The sequence below is a fragment of the Notolabrus celidotus genome, chromosome 10, assembly GCF_009762535.1.
Source record: "Notolabrus celidotus isolate fNotCel1 chromosome 10, fNotCel1.pri, whole genome shotgun sequence".
Lineage (NCBI taxonomy): Eukaryota > Metazoa > Chordata > Actinopteri > Labriformes > Labridae > Notolabrus > Notolabrus celidotus.
This window is the reverse complement of record NC_048281.1, coordinates 9,616,054-9,633,805: the sequence shown is the minus strand read 5'-3', so window position 1 is coordinate 9,633,805 and position 17,752 is coordinate 9,616,054. Positions and strand designations below refer to the sequence as shown.

Sequence of the window (17,752 nt, the reverse complement as noted above, 5' to 3'; positions counted from 1 at the left end):
GTTAAACTGGATGGAACAAAAGTGTCCTATGAGTGGCGAGGGAGGCTCTCAGTACGTTTACATTGTGTTAAAAAAATGAATTATTGTGTTGGTCGGAATAAAACTGGACTTATCAAACACATGTAAACATATACTGAAATAGCTCCAAGTTGAATTTCTGGAGGGTACACTAATACACCTAGTAGCCAGGGATCAATTTTTCTCATGTGCACACCTCAAGCGGCCTCAAAATGGTCTCAGTGTTCTGCACATGCTACAAAGTTTGCACATGACGCTGTGATCCGGAAGTTGAAAAGCATAAACGCATAGAAGAAAGCAAAGTAGTCAACAAAGCCTCAACACAAGAAGGAGGAAAGATATTAGCCTTACCTCCATTTCTGTCTGAACATTCAGGATAGATCTTACATATCATGATCACTAATGCTGCAAGAGGAAGCGCAAGTATGAAGATAGTGAAGTGCAAAAAATAGGTTCATATTCAGGACACGGTGTTGAACTCTAACATGTAGATCAACTGTCTGTAGAGCTGAATAATGAAAAATCAGAAAATTCCTGTGGAAGCATTCATCTAGCAAACACTTTGGCACATGTAATGTTTAATTGTCTTAAATATGCCCATCATTGTGCCCACTCTATCTGATGATAAAGTCCTTTTTGGATCACTAGTTCAAAGCATTTCGGTTAGAATACAGGCTTTCTTTTGTTAGCTAGAAGAGTCAACAGGCTCCATTACAAGATTTTAGAAGGAGTGATTGGAGTTAGATGAATTGGCTGCTGTAAAACCTTTGTAAAGATTGTAACAGACAGTTAATACGACCCCTGAACAGTTTTAGTTTCTACTATGTCAGTGTGTATTTGGTAACATTAATGAACTGCAGCCATTGTGGAGTCAAGGACTGCGGGAACCTTCTGCCATGCTGAAGGAATGCCCACATATTAACCAGTTTAAACAGACAGAGATGTTTTTTAGGCTATATATTTTTGATTGGATAAAAGACATGAAAAATAATTAATTGTGTACTCTTGATTAAGGTTAATAAATAATAATGGTGTGTGATGAGTGCATGTGTTTAAGAGAGGAGGAAGCCAGCATAGGAATGTGACTTCCAAGAAATAAATCAGTATTATGTTTGTTAATGTGTGTTTGAATGTTTGCAAATGTAACTGCACAGTCAAAGGAGGAGAGGAAAGAAAGAAAACTAATCTCACGAAAACAAGGCTCAAGTTCAATTCATGTCGGTCTTAAGGATGGAGGTCAGAAAGGGATTAAATCAAGATATCAAATTATGAGAAAGTTAATTTATTCTTTTTTCTTTTTTTTAACTCAGCCATCTCTCACGCAGCTCTTTCCGACTGAGAGCTATAAATAGCCTCAACAATGAATGAGCGGAGGAGTAGCTCCGCCCCTTCCACCACCAACATCTGGAGAAAGGCTGCGTTATACCTGCGCCCTTTGGAGGAACATGTTTACTCTGTGCCCAACATCCAGACGCTCTTATAACTTCCAAATGACGAGAAGCAACAGTCACATTGTGCACTGCCTACTATGTTTTAAAAAGTGGAAATCTTGAGCTTCAACATAGAACATTAAATCTTAAAGAGTATGTTACAGTTAGTAATAAGTTAGGTAAAGCTAAGGATTCTACTGGTTAACATTAAATCTTTCACTAGCAAGGACCACACCAACAACAGAATGAGATTTGAAAGATAGTTTATTGATTACGGATTATTGTATTAATCAATTTTGAACTCGTAGTCGCTTTGGGGAAGCTTGGTAGGGGATCAGTCGTAGCACCCGGGCACAACGAACCCCAAAAAGCTTTTAGTTACAGAGGCTGTGTTGAGCCGATTTGAGGTCTTTCAAATCAGAATGAATGTATCTATGATTAGGCTTGCAAGGACCAACAGCCCATTATCTTAATTTGATGTTCTGGTATGCCATTGCAAGATGCAGTGGTAGCGGCTCCGATTCTAAATGAGTGTCCGAAGTAATGATCGGGGGAGATTCCATGAGTTGAGAATTTGGAGTAAATGTTTGTGGAACCAGAAACGAGTAACTATTTGTCCATGCTCAAACGAGAATAGAGGAGAGAATGGTGGATCGGCCTGTGATGTTCGAAATTGCATGTAGTTAGCCAGAGTCTCAAATGGGCTAAGCAGGGATTGGTTTTGGAAGTAGAACACCAGAGTTGGCTGGCCTAACTGATTGGTTTTGGTTTGTTTCAGATGATACACTATGGCATCGTCTGAGAAAAGTGACAAGTCAGACACGCAGGCGTTAGAATGCATAGAATGCGAGCAGGAACATGGCTTCGAGAGTCAGAGCGACCTGCGGGGTACTATACCCGGAGCGGATTGTTTGGAGGCAGACTGACAGGAGATCTAGCGTGAGAGGGAGGCGGCGAGGGTTTGGAGCTGGTTCTCGGTGCTTGAGCCCCTTGAGGAGGGAAGTAATTTGGGGATGGTTGAGAGCCAGGCCTTTGCTGCCAGTCAGGAGTTTAGAAAAGAAACTGATGCTGCTAAGGTAAACTTTTATGGTTTGCGTTTTAATGGTCATAGTGGAATGGGCATAGGTTATGAAACAGGTTAAGGTGACTATGACGAAAGACGGAAAGACAATATTATACTGGTTGTGAAAGTGTTCAAAGCTTTTCCAAGCATACCAGTAAGATGAAAGGGTTGAAGGAGACAGACTATTAATAATGCTATTCTGTGATTTGATAATCAGCTGTGTTAGTGCAGGGTTTAGATGTTGAATGCCAGGACAGAATATGGTGGAACTTGTGTCAGGTAGGTGTCTGCGAATGGAGCCAAGCATCTGAGTTTCTGAAATGAGAAACAAGAGAGAGAGTCAGCTATGACATTTGAGTGGCCGGGGACATGAGCTCCGCGGAAAATGTAGGAGTGAGTGAAGAAGTGCCAAGTTAGGCGACACATGAATGGCATCATTAAAGAGGCATTGGATCATCCTTTGTTGATTATATTAACAACTGCAACGGTGTCTGAGTGAATGAGGATTGATTTGTGGGACCATTCGTGACCCCATAGGATGGCAGCTACTATGATCGGGTAAATTTCGAAGAGCGCTGAAGAAGCAGTTTGGCATTCTTTTTTGAGCTCCGGGGGCCATTGAGCTGCAAACCATCTTCTGTTATAGAAACTGACAGAGGGGGCGGCATCTGTGAACAGATGGATGTCCTGAGCATTTGTTAATTGATCGTCATAGAAGAAGGTTATGCAGTTCCAATTAGCTAGCAAAAGGCTCCAGAGACAGAGCTCTGCACAACATGCGCTATTCAAGGAAACAGAATCCAACAGTGATGGAACTGAGGCGGCTATCGACAATAGGTGAGAAATGAAGGATCTGCCTTGTGGTATGATGTGTAGAGCGTAGGTAGGGTGGCCCAATAATTGGAAGAGAAGCCTGAAATAGATTTGTGTCCAGAGGGATCCCGAGAAACTCAAGGGATGTGGAAGGGCCTTCTGTCTTTTCCGCGGACAGGGGAACCCCAAGACATGAGAAGACTGTTGCAAAGCGAGCAGCCCTGCTGCTGGTGGCAAGGATGGTGGGAAAATTATGAGGAAATCATCCTCCAAGAGACGAACAAGTTAAGGAATTTTGGTGTTATTGGACAAAATCTAGCATAGAGCTTCTGACAGTCAATTATTTGTTTACGGAGATTGGCGGGAAGTGAGTAAATTTGGGTGGCAAGGTGAGGGAGTAACTGAGGCCAAAGTGAAATTGCCGGCGGCTGGGTGGGCTAAAGCGGTGAGAGTGGGGAAGCCTGAGATGATGGAGGATTGAGCCTGATAGGGTAATGGGTGAGTGGGGGAGCTGAGACTTTGCATCCCTATGCCCCTGACTCCGTGCTGCGGGGGATAGTAGATCTGAGAACTGGGGTAAGCTGGCATCTTGGTGCCGGTGGCCCCTGCTAAAGTGGGGTACTGCAGGTAGATGGGGGAGGGGGAGCTGGCATCCCAGTGCCGTGGGCTCCTACTAAGGTGGGTTGCTGCTGGTAAATGGAGGGAGGAGCTGGCATCTCGGTGCCGTGGGCTCCAACCCAAATGGGTTGCTGCTCAGTTTTAGATTTTTAAAATCAAAATCATTCATTTAAAAAACTGATTTTGTCTCTTGTTTCACCCTAGATATTTCCCAGTCAAAAGCAGAGGGGCCCAAACAGCCACATCTGAGGCTCTTCCCTCTTACCCTTCAGGGGGATAGAAGACGGGGCCTTCATGAAGGAGTGGTACAACACTCACAAATGGCTAGAGTACTCACAGAATAAAGACTGCCTACTGTTATGACTGCAGGCACTTCAGTCTCTCCTCCTTTGGTGATTCAGTATTCACAACTGAAGTGGGGTTCAAAAATTGGAAAAAGGCAACCTTCAAAGATGGGGGACTTTTAGGCCATGCCAAATCTGAAGCACATACTAATGCTATGTCAGCATGTGCAGAATATGAAAAGTAGACAGCAAGCACATCCTCTCTCTCAGCCTCATTAATTGCAGAATATGATGAATTAGTGAGGGAAAATATAGAGTACAATAAAGAGTACAATAAATCTGTTGGAGAAACCCTGCACCTCAAAGCCGCACAAAACATAGCACAGAGAGCACATAAAGAAACAGAGGGAGAGAATAAAGGAAAATGTCCTCTCTATTATGGAACTGCTAGCCAAGCATGATCCCACAGTCAAAAGAAAAATGACAAAGAAATGCAACATACCTTGGGCATGCTACACGAAACGAAATAATTGATTGTCTGGCTGAAATGGTCAGTGCCTCAATTATTAGTGAAGTTGCACAATGTGAGGCTTTTAGCACTATTGTTGATGAGACCAAAGACATAAGCAAGAAGGAACCGATGTCTTTTGTAACTCGGTATTATTACAATGGGTCAGTATGTGAAAGCTTCCTCACATTTGAAGCAGCAGAGTGCCTGGATGCTGCAGCACTTTCACAGGAAATTATACAAATACTGCAGAAGTACGGCCGTGACAACAGAAACCACCTAGTAGGGCAAGGATATGACGGGGCCTCGGTTATGAGTTGAAAGAAAACAGGCGTGCAAGCATGCATTAAATCAAAGGCCCCATTTGCTTTTTATGTTCACTGCAATGCACATTGTTTAAATTTAGTATTTGTTGACGGTGTGAAATACATCCCTGATGCCTATTGTTTCTTTTCACTTCTGCAGAAACTGTATGTTTTTGTGTCGGGGTCATATGTGCACCAAAGGCGGGTAGAGATACAGAGGGAGATGTATCAGGGTGCCCCAAGAGAATTACAAAGGCTGATGGAGACACGGTGGGCATGCAGGTATAATGCTCACAAGCCAGTGAGGGGTAGACTGCCAGCCATTTTATATCTCTTGAAAGAAATATCTAAAGAGAGAAATGGTGACAGAGCTGTAGAGGCAAGATGTCTGTTAGCCCAAGTTTTTTGGCCTCCTTGTAACATTCACCAAGATTTTTGGAGAGATAAAACCTCTCTCAGATATTTTACCGTCCCCAGAACTCAATTTGAGTACAGCTGTTACCTTTGTAGATTCTCTTGTTGATACATTTATACGACAGTTATAGAGAGGGCTCTCTCTTTAATGACATTTGGGACAATATTGTTACCCTTACTGAACAATGCAACATTGGTGTTGCACCTCACCAAGCTCTAAGCTTTAAGGGCATTATGTGACACACAGAAATGTGTGAGGGGGGTTAGACGGAGTCCTGAGGAAATGCTACATTCAAATTCAAGCTAGTTTTCCATGACTACCAACCCTAGCTTTAAATAGCAACAATTTAATACACCAGCTCCTCCACAATAATTCCAATAATCCCACAACACTAGAACTCAAGTTTCCCATTTAAATCATGCACTCAATAAATTACCATAGTTAACTATCGAGCACAATATTCTCACTCTTGTTCACCTTATTTATTTGTCTCATCTGACCTAATACACCAACATCCATTTAAGCTTTATCTTACATTGGATTTATTCCCAAGACAGTTCCTGGAATAAGTCAAAGTTGGATGCACAAACCTGTTCTTTCATTGCTGAAGTGTTCAGACCTGTGATCTTGAATTGATTAATTACAAGTTTTCCTAAGGTGGAAGCTTGTCCCTGTTACTCCTGCTTTTAAGATAAATGCTCTTTGGATGTCCATTAAAGGGCAGACAGACAGGGCCTTGTGCATACTGAAAAGAGAATCAAAGAGCAGCCAGTCATATTAGACTCTTATAACAATGGTGCATTAGAGCCCACATGAAACAAACAAAACGTTAGTAGTTTTGGTATGGATAAAGTGGTGGTAGTATAGATATTTATACATATGTGTGTGTGTGTGTGTGTGTGTGTGTGTGTGTGTGTGTGTGTGTGTGTGTGTGTGTGTGTTTATGCAGTGGATATCAAAAGTCTACACACCCCTGTTAAAATGCCAGGTTTTGTGATGTAAAAAGACAGACCAAAATAAATCATGTCAGAACTTTTTTCACCTTTAATGTGACCTGTAATGTGCAAAATTCAATTTTATCAATTTCCTACATATTTAGCTGATCTGCAAATTCACACTGCCGCCTAGTAGAAATACCAAAATAAAAGCATCATAAAGCGATACAGATATCCCATGGGATTTATGATGCTTTTATTTTGGTACTTCCACTAGGCAGCAGTGTGAATTTGTATTGGGTGCCGCTAGTACCAAATTAAGAGCTTCATAAAGCGATACAGATATCCTAACCATAGTCTGTCAGTACTGACTCCTAAGGGTTACCAGCTGGACTGCCAGCCTTTAAAATGTTTTAAAGGCAGCTTTGGAGGCTATAAATAGATTTCACAATGCTCAGAGACAGAACTGACCCAGTCTATGGTATGGACAAGCTGAGTTGCTATTGCTAAGTCTGTATCGCTTTATGATGCTTTTATTTTTGTATTTCCCAAGCGGCAATCTCCGGTCTAAAAATATGAGTCAATGCGGAAGTGCTAAAAGCTGCAGTTCATCGAGGATCCGCTTGAGGCTGGCTCCGGAAGTACCGGAAGTCACATACACATGAATGGGAAAAAGATGATCTTTACAGCAGAAATAAACATGTTTACAGCCTGGTACAAAAGACGAGTGTAGTCTGAATAGCTCATTTGTCAATGTGCTCTCACTGTGAGGGGGGTGAATTTTTTTCTAATTCGGCAATTTCGAAGATATTGAGATTACAAGTCCTCCAATGAGAGGCACAGCTGCCTGCAGGAACACTGCAGCTGTTGGCTAAGAGGCTCAAAGCCCGCCTCTTTATGTCACACTGGCTCGACAGAAGCAATATGGCTGCTGCTGCCGATTGGCTTCAAAATAGCGTTCAGAAACAGATGGGTGACGTCACGGATACTACGTCCATATTTTTTACAGTTTATGGTATTTCCACTAGACGGCAGTGTGAATTTGCAAATCAGCAAAATATTTAGGATCGCAGAGCAAAATTTAACATTTATATTTAACATTTATATTTGTATTGAATATTTATATTTATATTTAACATGTAGGTTTAACGTTGAACATTTATATTTATATTTAGCATTTATATTTATATTGCATTTGGATTTCACAGTGATTATTAAAATAAAATTAAACATTTTTATGACATTTTGGAGCTAAATGTGGAGGATTGTTGCTGTTATTTTCGGTGTGCACAACTTTACAAATGGCGCCCCATAGCTTTAAGTCTATTTCAATATTGTTATAATAATTACTGGAACTGCTGCTGCAGACAAAGTGATTAACAAGATGCTGCCAAAACCACCTTTTTTGGACATTTTCCAAAGCAAATGTTCTTAATGTGTGACTGATTTTTTAAAATACTTATACCACATGTAAAAGACAAAATCTGCAATGAGATAAGATGAACTGCTTTGTCCATGAGGGGGCGCCAAAACCAAAAACATGACTGTCCCTCAGTTTCAGTTGTAGTTGTCAAAGATACAGGGCTTCTTGCTGACCTGTTTAAGTTCCTTTGATTGTTGAATAAATATCTACAGAGATACAAACCAATAGTATCAGTTTAATATGTATTGAAGTTAAAATAAAATGTTAATTAAATTAAGTATTTTACTGTTTGAACAGCAGAATGTAATGTTGTTTATGATTTGATAGTAATCTCTTCATTTTCATGCTTTTGTTCTTTTTCAGCTTAAATCAGCGGTTACAAATGAGAGTATTTTTTTCAGCAGCAGATTTTTGTGCACCTCTTAAAGAGGTCAGAGAATCTAATTAATGAAGGTATAATAAAAAAACACATGGAGGCATAAATAAGCAACAATTCACTGATGACTTTGAAAAAAATGGAGCTTTATGTAGGATCTTTCTGGGACCATCAAGACAACACAGGTGTTCAACCTGCAAATGAACAGAAACATGTGAATGAGTCACTTTATGACAGGATTATTATTTTATTTACTACACAGGAATAGTAATTATTTTAAACTGGGTCATTTATTATAAGATAGTGGGCTCTTGAGGGGAGCAACTACAAAACTTTTCATGCTATGAGAACTTTAAAAACCCAAAAGTTGCACGCAAAAAAGGACTTCTAAAAATCCTGACGCCCCTTTGAATTTTTCTTTTGAGTTGAGACATTTTTCATCAGAAAATAACAACAAGGAACACAAATCATGTCAAGAAAACTCTACAATTAAGCAACTTTAAAGTGATCCACTCTCACAGACTTACCTGCAACACAGGGGTAGGTGTACTGAGTCTCAGCCTGGTCATCTGGGAGGAAGAAGAAGAACAATCAGGAGGAGAAGAAGAAGAGAAAGTGAACAAATCAAACACTGAAGTATTCTTCGTGTAGTTGTTGTGTAGTTATTGTGTTGCACATGCACACTCAGATTCACTGAAAATGGGTCGCAGCCGCTAACAACACCAAGAACTGTGTTTCATTCGATCCAGCTGTCTCTTCAGCCTCAGGATCAGACCATGAAGCATATTGTACTTAATTATTCCCGTTTTATTTTTATTAGAATAATTATAGCAACGTCAAAGTAATATGAACAGACTTCATTTTCTGCTGTTAGGAGTTGGTTTATGAATCTGCCTGAAAAGCTGCTCTTCTCTGCAGCGTTGGTAGCAGAACATCTCATTCATTACTGATGATATGGGATGGTTTCTATCCAGGGGCATTCGAGACACAGGTTTGAATTTTAGGATCTTATATCAAACAAAAAGTGTGTAAGGTCTGAATGTCTGGTTTACTTGGCTGGTAGTAGTCATAGATGTTGACCACAGCTGGCTTCAGGTTCTGCACTTGGATCTCCTGGATGAGCTCTAACTCGTGATTGATGGCTGTGTCCTTTGGCAACTGGTGGAAGACAAACAGACGACGTAGTCAGTAACATACCTGCACATCTTAGCTCCGTCTTTGTTCCTCCCTGTGATTCCCCTCACCTCATTAAGGTACACCAAAACATGGTCTTTGTTCTGTTCAACACGATCCACCAGCAGGGCGCCTTTGAGCTGTGAGAAGAGCACAGTCATCATCACCTTCATCATGACATCAGGGAACACTCAGGTTTCAAGTTACTGTTAAAGGAAGCTCACCTTCTTCAGAGACTCAGGGTTTGGGACAAATCCAGAGAGCATTTTGAGGTCCAGGATCACCATGTTTGTAGTCGGCTCCTCACCAAAGTATCTTTGGCATGACAATAAAAATGAGTCACTTACAAGACAGCATCAGTTTCTGGACCTTCTCCTGAACTCCATCACTGTTATTACAAGTGCCTTTGGACAAGACTTGGTCCAGATCAATACATCTGAAAGATGAGAGTGGGGGCCAGAGTGGAACCAGCGCTCCTGATTTAAACTTACAGGGTCTTGGTCTTCAGAGTAAGCCTGCGTCTGCTAGAAGTACCTCCACAGGGGGCTTCTGGTTGGACCTCCACCCTGAGCTTGGTGCCATCAGTAGGAGTTGGGATGTTGTAGTGAAGAGAAATCTGGAAAACAGGTCAACGACCACAACATCAGAACATCCGTAAAAGCATCCAAAAGCTGAGAGTTTGTGATCATTTAAGTGATCAGAAGACCACATATGCTGCAGAAGCCAATGGAGGATCTGGGGTGGACAATGAGATTACAGAAAAGTCTATGCCACCCCAGGTCAACTCCCCGCACACACCTCTGGGAAGGAGCCGTGTGCCTAATAAAACTAACAGCACGTTCACTGACCTGAATGGAAGCACAGGAAGTTCCCTTCACCTCCAGGCTGTACTTTCCGGTCCCATCCTTCAGCAGCTCCTCCTGGTAGAGCAGCTTGTTGTCCTGGTTCACGTCAAACACCAGCTGACCGGTGGGAGACCGGACTGCCACTGTGGTTGAACCTTCTGGACTGAACACACGAGTGGAGTAGAGAGCCAGAGCCTGCAGAGCCACCACTGTGTCCTAAAACATGCAAACAGAGACAACATGACATGGGATCAGTATTATTTTATGGTGATTTATTGATGGGAGAAACTGCAGCACTCATTTTGACAATGATGAACCAATGCTGAGTCCCTCTGAGGTGCTGTCTGTTCTCTGAACTACATTTTCTGCTGACTGATCAACAGTAACTCTTGTTTGAGCGGTACCTGTGTGGAGGAGAATCCTCCGTAATAGTTCTGCTGGTTGGTCAGCCATCTGACGATGCTGGTGGAGTATCCCAGTTCTTCAGTAGAAGGAGAGACACTGAGTATGGACAGCAGCACATAAGAGCTGATCTCCACAGACAGAGAGCTGGAGGTGTCTGTCGCTGACTGAGACCAGTGGAGGAAACCTCCTAAAATCAGCCACAAACAGAAAGACATGCACAAAGTGAGCCACACTCACAGAGGGAATTATTTAAAGCTTCTGTAACTCAAGGCATGTGTTGATGTTGGCGCCCCCTGTGGACAAAACAGACATTGCTCTTTTTGTCCATTACACTTGAAAGTAGTGTTTTCTAACTATGAAATCTCTTCCTGCTTTATTTGAACGCTCTGATGTTTCTCTCATCAGATATCTCCTCAGAGGAGCTTTAAGCTGATGACCCACCTGTGCGTATTGCTACTGTGTCAAGGTGCCTCAGGAGCTGGCCTCGGGTCTCCATGTCTCCAGCCAGGGTGAAGACGTAGGACATCAGCGCTGTGGCGTAGGTGTTGCTGAGGTCACCCAAGGACGCCTTGAGGCAGGACAGGCCTTTGCTCACCACAGGATTCTACAATCAGTCCAAAGACATGATTTAATCATCAAACAATCATTCAAATGACTGAATTATTATGATGTCAGGCTCAAGATGAACAAAAGTTTCAATTCTTTCAAACAGAAAACAACAACAACAGAGCTGTTTGTACTTTCAAGAGTTTACTCACTCTAACAGACGAGTTCATCTCCAGGAAGCCAGCAATTATGTACGCAGTGAGAGTCACTTCATCGGACACACCGCCCTGCAGAGAGGAAGTTATAAACAGGTCACCAATGGACCTCTAACATCCAGACTAAAAGTCTTAATACATGTGATATTTTTTGGACTCCTTATCTCATAATAAGAATCACAAAATCACAAAAACAGACCCTTTAAGGATTTGTTTGAAGAGACGACTTGTTCACAAAGTGTTCTGTTTCTGCTCACCTTCATTCTGTTGTTGAAGAGTTTTCCCGACTTTTCAAAACAGCCTTGTTTCCGCTGCTTGCTCTCCAGCCAGGTCTTTGACTCTTGAATCTTTCCTGGGTCGATGAAGACTAAGGACTGTGCTTTGGCAAAGGATCTCACCACGAAAGCTGTCAGCCTGAGGACAACAAACAAATCATAACATGGTCTAAGAGAGTACTTGATTCTGACTGGCTGCAGGGTTTCCATTATTCCCTGATAACCATTGACTGCATAAAAAGAAGGATGACATGAGAGCTCCTCCAACGTGAAGCCCTCTGATTGGCTGCAGTGCAGGTCACAAAGCCCGCCTCCTCCATGTTAGCAGATGATTCAGACAAACAAAGAAAGGTTGATTGTGATGCATGAAGGATAAACGTGTGGATATGACTCAGACATGCTCTCACCAGGTGTTCCCCGTCCCCGTTCCAAACGTGCTGTAAGCACCTCCAGCATGTTTGTAGTTCAGCTGTCTCTGGTAGCCTGGGGAACAAGAATAGATGCTTGTTATCACTTTGAGATTCACATCTTCAGATCTGAGGCAGATTAAACTGAGGTAATCATTTGGTTAAAGATGAAGAAGTTAAAAACTATAAATATAACAAAGTATAAAAAACACAGACACACACCACTGGTCAGGAATTTGGCCGCCTTATCCATGATTTTGGGGGTCAGTTGCTGGGTGTTTTTTAGGTATTGGAGGATGTAGATGTTGGGGGCCAGGAGCGCCATGTTCTGTTCGCCACATCCATACGGCATCTGCAGCAGCCCGTCCAGGTTCTTCAGAGCTCGGCCCAGGATGTCACCTGCACAGAAACACTGACTCACTAACGGCACACAGGTAACTAAACTGACCTTTGATTTAAGTTGGTAAGAGGCACTTTTAGGTCACTCAAAATGAAGCAGTCAGTTTACCCAGGACTGAAACAAGAGCACGAGCAGATCCATCAATCACGTTATCAGGAAGCTGTATGTCTATTTCCTCCTTCAAAGCCTCATCTGTAAACAGAGAACAAATCATAGAGAGGGATTAAAGCAGAACTCAGGACTAAAACAAAGATGTTAAATCCACATTGAGACCATAAGATTGGGATGTTGATGGCATCTTTTGCATGAACCACACTGACCTTTAGGACAGAGCAGCCAGTTGTGGGTCTTTGTCACCTCGGTTCCTTCAGCCTGAGAGGAAGAAGATGAAAGTCTCAGAGTTAACATTTTCAAAGTAATGATACAGAATAAACTGTTAAACTTTAAAGCTCATATGAGGAACTTTAGGTTTCTGTGGACAAAGGCAGCACATATAAATCTCTTTGCTTATCTCGTCCTCTTCATGCACAGGTAGTGTTTTCAGACCAAAGATCTCAGCCTCCTTACTGGTGAAATAGACACCTACCTATCTACCCACCAACCCAAAAGAGAAAACTTTATGACATACTGTATATTTTGATTTTGAAGACCTTTAAGAAGGCGGGTTTATACTGCAGCCAGTCAATAGAGGGAGCTCCAAATGTTTCAGCATCACTTTTAGGGAGCTGTCGTGTCATCCATCTTTTATACAGTCTATAGTTCAAAGGTACCAACCTTCACTATGAGAGATTTTGTGACCACGTCGATACGACCTCTCTCTGGGACGTTCACAATCTCATTGTTGCAGGAAGCGTGGGACGCCACAGCCTCAGCGGTCATAGTCACGTTTACATCCCCTAAAAAGAAGATAAACAAACAAACACGGCGTAAATCTTTAAGTCACATTGTTGGTTTTCAGTTAATCAATGGTGGGGATAAAAACCTGAGCCTCACCTAAGGCTGCGGGGGCCATGATCCAGCTGAGGGTCTTGCGCTCGTTGCCACACAAACAGGATGTATACTGGTCACCTGAGAGAGGGGTGAGGGTGTAATCCAAGGAGGGAGTTGGAGTCACAGTGACCTGTTCAAAAGACATAAATACTATTATATGATATTCAAAATGCAAACCGGGAATCCATGTCGAAAATATTAAAGAAGGCTTTTTAAAATAACACTGATCAGGTTTTGACTTCAAATCACTGCTGGATCAGCTGTCAGTCAACTTTAACAAAAAATTATTCATTAAGTTTCAGGGAAAATAGAAATCCTGCATCTCTTTTCAAACCCAGTGCTCACCAATTATCAGCCTTATCACAGACCGCCTGTTTAGAAACCAACGTGTACTTCTGATCTGTTTCAGGGCGCCCCTGAGTGACTGTTTGAATGCTGCTCGCTTTTCAGCTGGAAATAAAGGTATCAGAAGTTCATCATGTACTGTACACTCACCATGATGCAGCTGGACAGGTAGTTGAAGACAGTCGCCTTCAGCTCAAAGTTCTCCCCTCGGATGATGGAGTACGGCAGGCTGAGCTCGAGGAAGAAGGGCTGGAAGACGGTGAGCTCTTTACGAGGAGCCAAGCCGAAACCTTGAGGGGACAAACAGAAAGCCTCCGTCTCCCAGGTGGTGATGGTGTCAGGGACGGTGAGGGGCACGACTTTTGTTCCAGATGCTCTGAATCAGCAGAAACATATAACCCACAGTAAGTGTCACTCTGAATCAACACAGAGGTGAAAAATTCAACAGTTCAATATATAGAGCACTTTCAAAACAAGGCAAAATACTGAACTAGATGTAATATCTGGAAAAATGATCATACAGTCATGTAAAAAGGTAGAAGATCTTTGATGCGATTTGCTGCTGTGGGATAGATCTTACCCAACTTCCACCAGGTCCCATATCCAAGTCTCGGGGAAGAAACTGCGGACTGTCTCCACAGGTGCACTCTCCGTCTCTTCATCATCATGAGTCACACTCTCAGAAATAACTCTCATACTTTTTAGTATTTCTAGGTTGTAATGTTTTCTAAGGCCTGTAAAGAAACCAGAAAATATTTAATCAGAACAAAAACGGCAACCAACAAAATACTACCAGAATTAATACATAACAACAGTGATGGGAATTGCAGCTCTTTTAAGAGAGCCGGTTCTTTTGACTCGGCTCACTTAAAAGAGTCGGCTCTTTCAGCTCCCAAGTAGCTCCTCAGAATTTGTGATGCTCAATTAATTACCCAAAATAATGTAGAATTATGTATAACATGAATTACTAATGTAAAAAACATTTAAGAAAAGCTTAATACCGTATTTTTGGTGGGATACCTGTCCTCTGAACGTGATGCATGAAGGTATTCGAATAAACAAATTGGTTGCCATCTTCAGTCCTACGTTCTAGATGATCCAAAAAGAGCAAAAAGAGATGAATACAGAGTTTTTTAAACATAACAACACAAACTTGAACACTGGAAATAATGTGTGAATGTACCTGGAAAACCTTGTAAGCGTTATCTGTTGTGCTGTGTTCAGGGTAATCGACAACGCGTCTTCTAGATCTTATCTGAAGGCACCCAAAAGAGTCTTCAGCTGAATTTGGAATAAAAGTTGATTTTGTCACAGGCAACAGATCGAATATCTGAAAAGACAGAAAAAGTTACAATGGTGAGACTCTGAGAGATCATAAAGGTTGCTGTCTGTACTAATGCTGCTTGGTCCTAGAAAAAGACTAAAAGGCATTTGTGGTTGATTCCAGCCTTTACCTTGTCCACGTTCAGAGTTTTCCCCGGCTCCTTGATAAGGACGCTCTGGTCCACAGCGCTCAGACCACACAGAGAGTCAGGATGGGCGGTCACCTGCAGGGTGTTTTCCTCCCCTGGGACAGCTGAGGACGGAGAAAACTCCAGAGACACCTAACACGAAGGTAAATTCAGTTTTTAATGTGACATGAATGTGTGTATTGCACTTCAACTTATATATCCGCCTACACACTGACCTTGTGACTGAAGCATTTCTCGGTGGTGAACTCAGCACTGTGGGCGATCACCCTCTCACTGGGGAGGACGGCGTACGCCACCACCTGGACGACTGGGGATATCTCTGGAGACACTCTCAGCTTAAAGGACATCTGGCCCTCGGTCACTGAAACAGAACCAGGTTTTTATACACATATTTATGAACGTATATATAAATACGTGTGTGTGTATTCTTCCTACTTGGTTTATCCTGGATTTCAATCTGTTTGGATCCTTGCATCACGATGGCTCCTCTGGATAAGACCTACAGAGTTTAAAAGACACAGAAAAAGCAGCACTCCCTCACTGTGACGCTTCATTCTCTTTAACAGCAGATTCAAAGTAAGTGTCTTCATTTTACATGTTGGGTAAACATTGCACTTAAAAGTAATTCACTCACCAGATACATCACATCTGCTTTGCCCTGAGCTTCCCCGACTACAAAAAACTTGATGTGGATGTCTTCCTCTGTGTCGCAGGCGAGTGTTTTATCCTTCTTCTGCACCTCCAGGGAGCTGATCGTTTTAGTATCTTGAGTTAAAGGTTGGATCTGTGACACTGTGTGTTCTCCAGTTTGATAGAACGGAGTCCGACGGCCTTCATATTTATTATGGGGGTTGCTGCTTGCCTAGATTGGAGGGAAACAAATTAAAAGATTAGCTTGTGTCTGCTGAGCTAGAATCAAGCTTTAAAGGGAAAGTTCAGTTTTTATGAAGCGGGTTGTATGAGGTACATGTCAGTAGTAAGGTGTTAGTCACAGGGGATCAAATATTGCGAATTTGAAGTGTTCAGGTCAAACATCTATATAATGTAATCATACTTTGTTGGGAGTTGAGGCGTCACTGTGTAATAAAGTTTTCAGAGTTGATGTTTTTTTACAGATCTGAGTGTAGTTTCACACCGTACTCACCGTGAGCTGAATGTCTCTGTTTATCTCGGCTGTGCTAATGGAGAAATTGGCGATGCCTTCGCTGTCAGTTGTGACATTCTGCAGCAGACGAGCTGACCACCTACCACCCTCTAGCAGATACACCAGCATGTTAGTGATGGGTGTACCATCGTGACGTACCGCTTTGACCTGTTAACAGCACAGAGTTTTGTGAGTAAGAATCCATGGTAGCAGTGTGTAAAGGATCTGAGGAGAAAGTAGTGATTGCTTGCACTTACTTTTCCCTCCACGACAGATCCCTTCTCGTAAACCTTGGGTGTGTCCATAAAGATAAACTTTCCAATAACATAGGTGATCTCCAACCTCTTCTGACTTTGGTGTGAGATACCTGCACAAGAAGCCTTCGTGTTAAAACTCTCCAGTGATTTTTGTGCTGAAACGCGTCTCGTGCACCTTCAGAAGTTTTTGTTTGAGTGTGCTCCTTTTTGCATTTTTAAGACTGTGTGAACCATACAAGATGAACAAGAGAGTATATTCTGTGAAATACAGAGTTTGTATTGAAATAATGAACAACACTGTTACACATTAAGAACTGTGCAGGTACGAATGTGCAAAATGTCCAGTGTTTGCGGTTATTCTAAGGACATTTTATTAACTCACTGACGTCCAGTGATCCCGGTTAACGCGACAGAAAGGATTTACATGGTTGCTTTCTCTGTTTCAAACAGGTCCTGTATGTGTGAAACTATTGTTTCCACCAATGATGAGGCACAAGGAGACTCCTCTCAACATACCAACTTGAGGACATCCCTTGGACCCGAGCCACAGGTCTTTTGGGTTTATTCAAAAATAATGGCTTTTGTGATGCGGTTGCTCGCTGACATTAGTCTGGTTAGCTCCACCTGTATGCTAAGCTCATAGGTGGTCAATATTTAGACTTGTGTTATGTCTTTAGTTTGAAGCCGGGTGATAAGCCGGTTACCGGTAGAGAATAGGTGGTGATGCAAATTAGAATCATTTCAGGGGGAACACCTCAACTCACCGTGTTAGAATTCTTATTTGCATAACCACCTGCTTACTAAATATCATCCCTTACTTTTAATTATCTTGTGAAATTAATGCTCTTTAAGAAATATGACATTGAGACTTGCCTGTTCCTTCCTCCTCCACACTGGCTGTCAGGTGCAGAGAGTCATGTAGGTATATCCCCTCAGGTTCTGTGAAAGTGGACATCTTTATAACAAAAGTTGAACATCCTGACTTGTCCGCCTGGAAAGTTCCATTAAATAGAATAGATTAAATTCAAATAGAAGATGTACTGTAGGTGGATGGAAGGATGTTTCAAACTTCACTCCTGTAATGTTTGAC

The 17,752-nt window shown here is 42.1% G+C and overlaps 1 protein-coding gene across 2 annotated transcripts in view; it reads right to left on the bottom strand.

Annotated features, from left to right (window-relative positions):
- Nucleotides 1–8,313: 8,313 nt before the first annotated feature.
- LOC117820077 (alpha-2-macroglobulin-like) overlaps nucleotides 8,314–17,752 on the bottom strand; it is a 19,480-nt gene continuing 10,041 nt past the window's right edge. Inside the window, exons 1-28 of one of the 2 annotated variants that reach the window (XM_034693719.1) lie at nucleotides 17,045–17,139; nucleotides 16,663–16,772; nucleotides 16,406–16,573; nucleotides 15,896–16,123; nucleotides 15,697–15,760; nucleotides 15,477–15,622; nucleotides 15,244–15,393; nucleotides 14,973–15,119; nucleotides 14,791–14,878; nucleotides 14,370–14,523; nucleotides 13,940–14,165; nucleotides 13,448–13,574; nucleotides 13,229–13,350; nucleotides 12,775–12,826; nucleotides 12,563–12,646; nucleotides 12,277–12,453; nucleotides 12,055–12,130; nucleotides 11,630–11,786; nucleotides 11,370–11,444; nucleotides 11,053–11,215; nucleotides 10,611–10,798; nucleotides 10,210–10,422; nucleotides 9,853–9,977; nucleotides 9,586–9,676; nucleotides 9,433–9,501; nucleotides 9,241–9,346; nucleotides 8,716–8,757; nucleotides 8,314–8,382 (exon numbers count right to left, since the gene is read on the bottom strand). In XM_034693719.1, the coding sequence (XP_034549610.1) occupies nucleotides 8,378–8,382; nucleotides 8,716–8,757; nucleotides 9,241–9,346; nucleotides 9,433–9,501; nucleotides 9,586–9,676; nucleotides 9,853–9,977; nucleotides 10,210–10,422; nucleotides 10,611–10,798; nucleotides 11,053–11,215; nucleotides 11,370–11,444; nucleotides 11,630–11,786; nucleotides 12,055–12,130; nucleotides 12,277–12,453; nucleotides 12,563–12,646; nucleotides 12,775–12,826; nucleotides 13,229–13,350; nucleotides 13,448–13,574; nucleotides 13,940–14,165; nucleotides 14,370–14,523; nucleotides 14,791–14,878; nucleotides 14,973–15,119; nucleotides 15,244–15,393; nucleotides 15,477–15,622; nucleotides 15,697–15,760; nucleotides 15,896–16,123; nucleotides 16,406–16,573; nucleotides 16,663–16,710 (3,291 nt within the window). In that variant the 5' untranslated portion in view covers nucleotides 16,711–16,772; nucleotides 17,045–17,139 and the 3' untranslated portion in view covers nucleotides 8,314–8,377. Of the gene's footprint in view, nucleotides 8,383–8,715; nucleotides 8,758–9,240; nucleotides 9,347–9,432; nucleotides 9,502–9,585; nucleotides 9,677–9,701; nucleotides 9,798–9,852; nucleotides 9,978–10,209; nucleotides 10,423–10,610; nucleotides 10,799–11,052; nucleotides 11,216–11,369; nucleotides 11,445–11,629; nucleotides 11,787–12,054; nucleotides 12,131–12,276; nucleotides 12,454–12,562; nucleotides 12,647–12,774; nucleotides 12,827–13,228; nucleotides 13,351–13,447; nucleotides 13,575–13,939; nucleotides 14,166–14,369; nucleotides 14,524–14,790; nucleotides 14,879–14,972; nucleotides 15,120–15,243; nucleotides 15,394–15,476; nucleotides 15,623–15,696; nucleotides 15,761–15,895; nucleotides 16,124–16,405; nucleotides 16,574–16,662; nucleotides 16,773–17,044; nucleotides 17,140–17,535; nucleotides 17,654–17,752 lie in introns of those variants that run through there. The other variant, XM_034693720.1, reaches the window with a different exon arrangement.